Genomic DNA, 9,975 nt, shown 5'->3' with positions numbered 1-9,975 from the left:
GTAGGCACGCCCTAACGTGAGGCGTTGCATCCTATGGGATCTCAAAGATCTCGCGAGAACTCCGGGCGCTCGCTAGTCTGAGGGGTCGGTGGCTCGACTTCTCGCGATATCTCAGGACAATGGTCGCCGTTGGGGCCGTGAGGGGAAGGCGAGGGGAGGCCTCAGAAATGCTCGGTGCCCTCCGATGGGCACGGACCATCCTCCCCACTGGCTGCACCATGGCCGTGTATCCCAGGGCAGCTCCACCGCCCTCACTCAGACTCTGACCCCCCACCCCCCTCACACCTCCAGCCGCACTGGGGCCAGGTCCCAGCTCTATAGTTTTCCCTGTATCATCAAGGCAACACAAGGACAGCGAGCAGGGCAGAAAGTCAGAGAAAATCCTTAAAAATAACGGATGCAGGAATCCGTGTGCGCTTGGGTTCACTGGCACAAACCTCCTACGAAAGTAGTGTTGACTGTACTGAGACAAGAAATGTTTATTTGGAGTGGCTACAACGCGCAGGACAGAACAAAACACCTTTTTCCTCACGGATTTCACGCTGACTCCGGGCCCAGGTACACACTGAACTCAGTTCACTTTGCTCACAGAAGAGAAACATGGTTTATAGGACAAGGGATATAGACCTAATTCTGTCAGCTAATACACAATGGTTATTTTCTATTATATAAATCCTCCTAGGCTAAACAAGCATTTAAATGATTTCTTGGGAAAAATAAGCTTATTTATCCGATAGAGATGTAAAGATCACACCCCTCTTCTATGGGTGATTGCACCCATGTAATACCCAAAAGGTACCCAAAGTAAGCACCCATCTTGTTAGTGCTCAGCCAGCTGTATTTGGTATTTTAAAAAGATAAAGCCAAGTAGGTTTGTTTCTTTTTTTAACAAAAGCTCCTTTAAACACCTAAAAAATACTTCTTAATGCAGAGTTACATATTTTTGCATACTAAATATTGTGTGTTGAGCTCTCCTTCGCATGTCATGAAGCTGCATAATTATTTTCAAATTCTTGGGAGAAGGTTGCTGTCCTTTACGAGTTTTTCTGTGGAATTTTGATTGTCACCTAGGGAAAAAAAAAAAAAATTACAAGATAGGTTTTTTTTCCTGTGTGCCAGTCAGGGACAGGTTTGGAGACTGGGAAAGCTCAGGGACAGGGGGGAGCTCAAGGTTTGGGGCACAGTTTTGCCCCAGTTTGCTTTTAACTCTCAGCCCAGCCCATGCCTGTGGCACAAAGACAATTTGGAGCTGCACCAGAGGGTTGGGAAGGCCTTGGACCCAGGGCTACTCACATTTTTCACCTCCACGTAGGCCTCCAGGCCGTACTCTCCCAGCTCCCTCCCATTCCCAGAGGCTTTGTAGCCACCAAAGGGAGCCTGGGCACCAAACACATCATAGCAGTTTATCCTGGAATGGAAAGTGAGAATGAAACACCTGCAGCTCAGGGAAGAGCCCTCTGGCAGCACAGGGATACCTGAGCTCTTCTGGGTGGAATTTCTGGGCAGGATTCCTGGGTTTGGCCATTCCCTCAGCCAGCAGGATTAATCAACACTGGCATTTATCAGGCAGGACACGGAACATCATGGAATCCACCCACATCTCTCTTTATCCCAGGGATAAGTGTCCAGCTTGCTGTGACTTCCAGGGATCCAGGGGCACCCACATCTTCTCTGGGCACCCTGTGCCAGGGCCTCCCCACCCTCACAGGGAGGAATTCCTTCCCAATATCCCATCTATCCCTGCCCTTTGGCAGTGGGAAGCCATTCCCTGTGTCCTGTCACTCCATCCCCTCTCCAGTTCTCTTGGAGCCCCTTTAGGCACTGGAAGGGACTTTAAGGTCTCCTTGGAGCCTTCTCCAGGCTGAACACTCCCAGATAACCACTCTCATAGAAGAGATGCTCCAGCCTAAACGAATAAATACAAAAAAATACACCTAAACTTTACCAAATTCCCATTACTGAAGGTCTGAGCAAAGTCCACATTAACATTAAACCCACAGGAGAGCTGCACTATCCAAGAACAATCCCAGTGAGCCAAGGCAGCAGCCAGGGAAGCTCCCAGCAGTTGTGGGAGGCAGTGCAGGCTCACCAGACTGTCCCAGCCCGCAGGCTCTGTGACACAAAGTTGGCTTTGTCCAGGTCCTTGGTGAACACCGCGGCTGCCAGGCCGTACTTGGAGTCGTTGGCTCTCTCGATCACCTCCTCGATGGTTTTGAATTTCAGGATCTGCATGACCGGCCCAAAGATCTGCAAAATCCAAGCAGAGCAAAGGGAAAAAAAAAATAAAAAAAATTTGGGTGAACGGATCACTGAAATCCCACAGGGTGTGAAATTCAGTGTCACTTCCCCTGTGACAAAGGGCCCAGGGTGTAACCTGAAGGGAAGATCATGTAACACTGAGAAACTTCCAGTTTCACAGCTCATAAACAGCCAGTGCTTGTAAACCTGGGATTTTTGCTGCAAGAGGGGGGGCGGAAAAATGCCACTGTCTTGGTTTGAAAGATAGGTGTTTGTTAAAGAAGGCAGGAGCTTTTTAAGGAATGGAAAATATAAGCTTTTTTTCCCCCTGAATTATTATAATTTTGAAATTAAGGGACTTTTAGGCAAAGATATGAAGATGGGAATAACAGGTTTTTACTTGTATGTATAAATAAATAAACTCTATAACTTAATAGGAAAATTAAAATAAAATGTAGTAGTACAAAAGCCCTGACAGAGTCACAATATAACCTGACACCGTGTCAGTCAGTGTTGGTAGCAGTCTGATTAAATGGTAGTTGCAGTCCTCCTGAAGTGATAGGTGTAAATCTGTTAAAGTAGCAATCTTATAAAAAGATGTAGTTTTCTTCTAAGAGCTTAGTAGTAATATAGATAAATTTAGGTTTCCTCTAGAAATCTAAGTTTAAAAAGCTGCTTATAGTATTTTAAATCTTGAATTATATCGAAGTAAGAATGCTTAGCTCCTCCCCCTAAGTAAAACAGCAAATAAAAATGATGGAAATTTATTAATCATGTAATAAATCTCATTAACATTATAAAATAATATTTTAAAATAATAATATAAAATAAATAAAGCTCATTAACAAAAGATATCCCCCCCCAAAAAAAAAGTAATAAAAAAATAAAAACCACTGCTCCATTTAGTTTTAGCAAACAGTATTAGAACAAATACTTTTAGTTACATCTTACAACGAGGTGGGAAGGAGCCAACCAGGAGGTGCTGCAGGACTCACCTCCTCCCTGGCAATGGTCATGTTGTCCTGCACATCCCCAAACACGGTGGGCTGGATGAAGTAGCCCCTGTCTGCAGCGGGGTTGCCACCACACAGCAGCTTGGCTCCCTCCCTCTGCCCGGTGCTGATGTAGCCCAGGATCTTCTTGAACTGCTCCTCATCCACCTAAGAGCCAGGAGGGGACACTCGTCAGCTCCACCTGGAAAAAGGTTCCCCCTTCCTACCTGCTGTGCTCCAGCAATTCCTTGTTTCAACAGGCTGCCAAGCAATCTCCAAAGGGAAATGATTGTTTCTGAAGGGCAGCATCAAGTTTTGGAATGATCTGAATGGTTAATGAGCTCCTCCCTCCTGCACCGGTTCACATTAGGTTAATCAATAGACCCGAGGATACTCCCATTCTAATCTACACAGTGACCCAAGATTGGGACTGGTTCATGAGATAACAGCTCAGGGCATTTCCTGCTCTTACCTGAGGCCCCTGCTCAGTTTTGAAGTCGAAGGGGTTTCCAACCACCCTGGCCTTGGCCTTCTCCACACTCCTCTCCACAAACTCGTTGTAAACATCCTCCTGCACGTAGGTCCTGGAGCCAGCACAGCAGCACTGCCCTTGGTTGAAGAACAGGGCAAAGTGGGCTTGATCCACAGCCCAGTCCACTAGGAAGAGAGAGACAAAACAAATAAGCAAATAAACCTAACTAGAGCCTGTGACTTCTTTTCAAAGGACAGTTATCACAGAGACTGCTGGGGATACAAAGTCCTTTCCGTTGACATTTACCATGTGCTGGTAGGGCAGGAGACTTAAATCTTTATTAAAGCACTCCAGTCTAGAGAAAAATATCCAACCTAAGGCAGGTTACAGTTCTCATTGGAAATTACCAGGTATTAAGGACTATTTCTTTTCTTCACTTAACTGCCATATAAAAGCATGTGTTGGCTCATCAAGGCCAAAAATGAGTTTATATGCAAGGGATGAGGGAAGCAGGACTTCATAGGAGAAAAGAGTGGTGTGCTCCAAGAGAAATAAAACTGGAGCACGACACTGAAACAATTATTTTTTGTTGATAACTGAACTACCCATCACTGGGAAAAAAAGTGGAAGTGGAGAAATGCTGATACACAAAAGCAGCAGCTACAGCAGGAGGCACAGAGTGGTGGTGTCAGGGTTAGAGCCCCACACAGGAGAACTTTCCTTCCTTTTCCTTTCCCCTCCAGCTCTCCTTGGAAGAAGCCAAGGTAAAAGGCACAGATCAAACATTGCCCAGCAGCTACTCACTGTCTGCATCAGACATGATGATATTTGGGCTCTTCCCTCCAAGCTCCAGGGTCACCCTCTTGAGGTTACTTTCTGCTGCAGCCTTTTGGATCAGGTGTCCAACCTGCAGGGAGAGCAGAGCAGGTGTTGGAATTAACTCCCACATCAGCAAGAGGGCTCTGGGTTTACATCTCAGTCAGCATTTACTGTTAATCCCCTCATTGTCAGGGCTTTAAGGCTGCTCAGTTTTCACCTCCAGTAGGAAGCAGCTCAAGGGAAGCAACAGGAAACCTTCAGAGCAACAGAGTCTTATGTAATGCAAATATCCCACCCTGGGATCAGCTTTAACGAGGTGCAGAAGGCAAAGCACCTCCAGTGTTTTATCCAGCTGTGAGATACTCCCTGGTCCCAAGGGCTGAAACGCTCCCTTACCTCCGTGGAGCCGGTGAAGGCCACTTTGTCAATGTCCATGTGGGAGGAGATGGCAGCCCCTGCCGTGGGCCCGTAACCAGGGATGATGTTCACCACGCCCGGGGGGAATCCAGCCTGGCAATTCCCAGCAGGACACAGCAACCTTATTCCTTTTACAAACCAAAGCTGCACTCCCCTCCTCTCTTTGTGATGCTCAGGAGGCCTCCCACCAGCAACAGCCTTTGCTCCTTTCATTCCTCCTTTGATTTCCCAGTGCTTTATTCCCATGGTGTTTGCAATAACCAGGACAATTCCTCTTCCCACCCCACATCCCAAGCACAATTGGAAGGTGTTTATACACATAGAGATACAGATATATGTTCTCTTTCTGATCACCCTGAAGTTCATTATCTGATCAAACCTCAGAGTCATTCCCAAACCAAGACTTACATCATCTGCACACACATTTATATGAACAAGGGATTTTTTTTTTAGCTAAATCAGCTGTTGAGAGACCCAGGACAACTCAGCCTTCCTACAGACAGCCCCTCCCTGCTCCTGTCTCCAGCAGTGATGGAATCCTGGCCTTGTCCTCACCTCTTTGATCAGACTGGCCACGTAGAGAGCACTCAGGGGGGTTTGCTCTGCCACTTTCATCACAACCACATTCCCAGTGGCCAGGGCAGGCCCCAATTTCCATGCTTGCATCAACAGTGGGAAGTTCCACTGAAAAACAAGGAGGGATTTGCTCGTGTGAACTTGAAACGTTTCTGCTTAGTCAGTAATTAACCAGTGAGTTCTGCTCAAATAGGTAAGAGTCTTGGATTTTTTCCTCATCACACAAAATTTTGGGGTTAATTCTAGGTAGTAGTTTAAACTTAATTGTGGTTCTGAGTCAGGTAATGCCTAAAAATGGTCTTAAAGCCCTTTTTTTTTTTTAATCAGCAGGTACAAAGTAAACCTTCAACAGGCAGTTCTGCACTCCCCCAGTGAAGTAAGAGCCCTCCCATCTGGGGCAAGCCCAGCTTTGTTTACCCCAGGGAGGAAGCAGTGGTTGACAACAGAGGGGAACTTACACTGTAACACTGAATTCTTGCAAGGCTGCAGGAACTGCTGTTACACTTGAACTCACCGGGATGATTTGTCCACAGACTCCCACGGGCTCATGGCGTGTGTAGCAGAAGAAGTCTCCATCTAAAGGAATGGTTTTGCCGTGGAATTTATCCGACCAGCCTGCGAAGTATCTGGAAACAATAACAATTTGGTCACTGGAATTAAAATAACAAGTCTGCTGCCAACAGAAAATAAGAGAGGCTTCCTCTTTTTCAGTCACTTCAGACACAGCTCAGTGCAGGTATTTCTGAAACAGGTGATTTAAAGAATGGACAGTAAATAGAAAGATTTGTGTCTCCAATTGCAATTTCTATGCTGTAACAGATCACCACCATTTGTTTGACTTTGGGAAGTCAGAGGAATTACAGCAAAAAGAAAACCCAAAGTGTCTGGTATGAAGCCATCAGTCAGATCCAGATCCCACGGCACCTGAATTTGGAGGTAGCTGAACCTGCAGAGATTCAGTTCCAGCTGTGACCTCCAAACCCACCTGAGACACTTGACCACCATGTCCAAATCCACCAGGTAGGAGATGGCATAGGGTTTGCCATTATCCAGAGTTTCCAGGGCCTGCAGAAGACAGAGAGGTTTCCTGTAGACCCAGGGGGAAGTCGCATGTAGACTTGAGTCAGTTCTCAGTTTGCAGCCTGAATCCATCCTGCACGTTGACCTTTTGCTCTCAGCTTCCCAAAAGTGCTTCCCCACCCTTTTGGGAGTCTGTCCCCAGCCCACCCAAAGGACACAACCCCCCCTGATTCCCAGTCCCTGCACTCACGGCCAGGTAGGCGCGGTCCCTCTCGATCAGGTCAGCCAGACGGTTCAGCAGCTTCCCCCGGTGAGATGCATCCATCCTCCTCCAGGGAGAGCCCAGCTGGAACGCTGCCTTGGCTGCCTTCACTGCCTTGTCCACATCTGCCTGCGGGGGAGCCCAGGCAAAGGGTGAGAAAGGAACAACCGGCCCCCACTCCCTCTCTACAAACAGCAAAAGCTCTCCCTGCTCTCCAGGAGAAAACAGCCTGCAGCCAGACAGCACAAGAGGCTGCTCCTGCCAGGCTTTTGGGGGAAGAACCTGCAGCCTTGGCTGCTGCCCCACTGCAAGGCACTCCTAAATCCCAGGGCAGGAGAGCACATGGGTACAGCCCTGGGCCACTTTCCTTCCCCATAAGCACCAAGCTCAGCACAAACACTGTGAGGTCACAGCTTTGCCACCCAGGCTGCATCCCTGAGGAGCAAGGGGCAGGAATGGCAGTGGAGCAGATGGGTGCAACAGCTGTGCAGCCACAGCCTCTGCCTGTGCTCACCCTCTGTTATTTCAGCTACACAGACTGCAAATATCATCAGGTTATTTCTGCAATGTCACCTGCTGGGTTAATATTTGCATCCTAGAACAAGGCATGGAAAAAGCTCTGGAAGTGTACTTTTTCACTTTTTCAGAATCCAGTCTAAAGGAGTTTTTTCCTTGACCAAGCTGTCTCTGATCCATGATTTTGTCCTGTCAGGGCATTTGCTGGTTCCTACTTGGTTCTCTGTCCTGGCTTGCTGCAATGGTCTCGCCAGGACAAGCCAGGTTGCCACAGAGAAGCAAACAACAAAGGGTTTCCCTCACTCACTCCTCCCTTGGGGAACACACACAAGTTTCTAGACTGTAGGAAAAACCCAGAATTGCTGGGAAACACCACCTCAGCTCTGCCACAGACACCCAGGAGGGCCTTGCATAAGGCAGGCGATGATTACATGACTTTATTCCCCAGCATTTCTTTTTTTTTTTAAAAGCAGTAGTCAAGAAAGGACACAGGCAACACTTGACGTAGTATTTGCATAGATCAGACACCGCTGCAAACATGGAGCTGCCCAGGTGAGACATGGGGTGGTGCCTCCCTCTGGATCTGCTCTCATGGAGAACAAACCCATCTCATCCCAACAACATTTACCTTATCGCCCTCAGCCACCTGGCAGATGACTTCTCCCGTGGCTGGGTTGATGGTAGGGAAGGTTTTCTTGCTGACTGCATCGTGCCATTCGTTATTTATGAAAATCTGCAAGGAAAAAGCCAAGCAGGGCTGAGCCTTCAAGCCAGATCCCAGGGGAATCAGAGGGAGCTTTAGTGCTTTGATGGCATCTAAGGAGCCTGGTTAATTAAAAGGGCTTAACTTGACTTGTGTGGGCTCCAAACCTGCAGCAAAATGAAGGAGATACTTTAGCCTAAAAGTACACAACACAGCCCGATTGAATAAAAGAATTCACAACTCAGCAAGCAGCACATGAATTGGAAAAGGTTCCCATCTTGGTAGGTCCTTGCAAAACCTGGAAGCCTGGCTGTTGCTGTTCAGGGACACTGGGAAGCTCGGGAGACTGAAGAGTGGGAAAATGCTTCAGGCACTGACAATACAGTGAGTTGATTTTGTCCAGAGCACCAGAGCTTTTACAGCATTTCTTATGGTCTTATGAGTCTTAAGGGTCTTTTCCAACCTAAGTGATTCTATTATTTCCCAGATTAACCAGTTTTAGGATCCTCATGCATCAGAACCAGGCGCTAACAGCAGCTTTTTACCAAATCTTTCTTTCTAAGGGTAATTTTTTTTTCCAGGTCTGTGGCAAGGGAATGGGAGTGCAAAGACCGTGGTGCTCGCCAAGAAGTTGCTGAACACTCAGACAAACACCAAGAGCCTGGGCACGGCCACGGCGGAAGGAGTGGCCGGGTGCCTTGGAACTCTGCCTTCCAGCAGCACCTTGCACAGGTAATCCCACTGGGTTTTCCTGGAACAAGGGTCCGGTCTCTGCAGATAACCAGCCAAGCACCTTTCCCTCCCTTCCCGTGCCCTTTCCCAGAATTTTTTTCCTTAGGTTGTTCGCACCCATGCGGGGTTGCTGAGCCCCCCGAGGGGAAGGGGACAGAGCCCGGTGGCCATGGGACACACGCCCTGTTCCCCGCACCTGCGGCTGCACCCAGAGCTGCTCTTTTCCAAGGCTTTGGGCCCGAATCCCCGGCTGCTCCGGACTCGGCGTCACCCCGGGCTGGCCCAGCCGCTCACCGGGCTCGATCGGCGGACACGGGAGCCCCGAACCCCCCGGCCCAGCCCCGCTGCCCCGGGCTCCCAGCGCGACTCTACCTTGTTGTAGGCGATGTCGGGGCGAGGGTTGGGCGCCGGGATGGGGGAGGCGGCGGCGGCCGAGAAGGGAGCCCGGAGCAGGGCCGGGCAGAGCCGGGAGCCGCGCACCGCCGCCCGCAACATGCTGAGCTCAGCTGGGCCGGGCCGGGCTCGCAGCTCGGGACAGCCCCGCTCCGCCTCCCCGGCCCGGCCCGGCCCGGCCCGGCCCCGCTCGGCACCGCCCACCTCGGCTCGCTTTGGCTCGGCTCGGTGCTGCGCTCAGCCGCACGGCGCGAGTAGAGCCAGCTCGGCGTCCTTGGTTCGTATGGAATAGACTGGATCCAGCTCGGTTCGAGCAGCTCGGCTCAGCATGGGCCCGTTGGGATCAGCTTGGGCTCGGCACAGCTCAGTTCAGTTCAAATCAGGCTTGGTTTGGTGCACCAGGGATGTCAGTCACATCCGTGTCCAGCACGGGCGCTGACTGTCCCTGTCCTAGTCTCTGTCCCATCTCTTCCGTCTCCTGGTCCATGCTCAGGGAATTTTGTCCCTCATTGCAGGCAACAGCTAGGAAAAAAAAGAGGGGGAAAAAAAACCCAGAAACATCTCCTCTGAGCTGGTTACTTTTGCGGGAAGGTGATGAGGGAGAATCTGGGGACCTGGACTCCTGGTTCCACGGAAGTGCCACCATTACCGTCCACCCAGGCACTCAGAAAAACCCTCCGGTGTGTAGGGGCAGTGGAACAAAGGCAGGGAAGTACTTTCACAACGGGGAGTTTCTTGGAGAATACAAATGAGAGGCTTTGAGAAATCGCTCCCAACAATGGCTAAAGGGCTTTTTTTCTGGTTTGTTTTAGATGCCTTGTGCAACTTTAGCATA

At 49.4% G+C, this 9,975-nt stretch overlaps 1 protein-coding gene across 2 annotated transcripts; it reads right to left on the bottom strand.

Annotated features, from left to right (window-relative positions):
* Nucleotides 1-454: 454 nt before the first annotated feature.
* On the bottom strand, nucleotides 455-9,245 carry ALDH2 (aldehyde dehydrogenase 2 family member). Of its 2 annotated transcripts, XM_062504699.1 has the most exons (13): nucleotides 9,120-9,245; nucleotides 7,941-8,045; nucleotides 6,785-6,925; nucleotides 6,500-6,579; nucleotides 6,029-6,140; nucleotides 5,494-5,622; nucleotides 4,918-5,031; nucleotides 4,507-4,609; nucleotides 3,703-3,887; nucleotides 3,234-3,398; nucleotides 2,090-2,247; nucleotides 1,294-1,408; nucleotides 455-1,067 (listed from the first exon to the last, which is right to left on the bottom strand). In XM_062504699.1, the coding sequence occupies exons 1-13, from the start codon at nucleotides 9,240-9,242 to the stop codon at nucleotides 1,035-1,037; spliced, it is 1,563 nt and encodes a 520-aa protein (XP_062360683.1). In that variant the 5' UTR covers nucleotides 9,243-9,245; the 3' UTR covers nucleotides 455-1,034. The 2 variants fall into 2 exon arrangements, with proteins under 2 accessions (XP_062360683.1, XP_062360684.1); XM_062504700.1 differs by lacking the exon at nucleotides 6,785-6,925.
* Nucleotides 9,246-9,975: the final 730 nt, after the last annotated feature.

This window comes from Cinclus cinclus, chromosome 17 (genome assembly GCF_963662255.1).
Source record: "Cinclus cinclus chromosome 17, bCinCin1.1, whole genome shotgun sequence".
In the NCBI taxonomy this organism is placed as follows: domain Eukaryota; kingdom Metazoa; phylum Chordata; class Aves; order Passeriformes; family Cinclidae; genus Cinclus; species Cinclus cinclus.
This window is presented reverse-complemented; position numbering and strand designations above follow the sequence as displayed.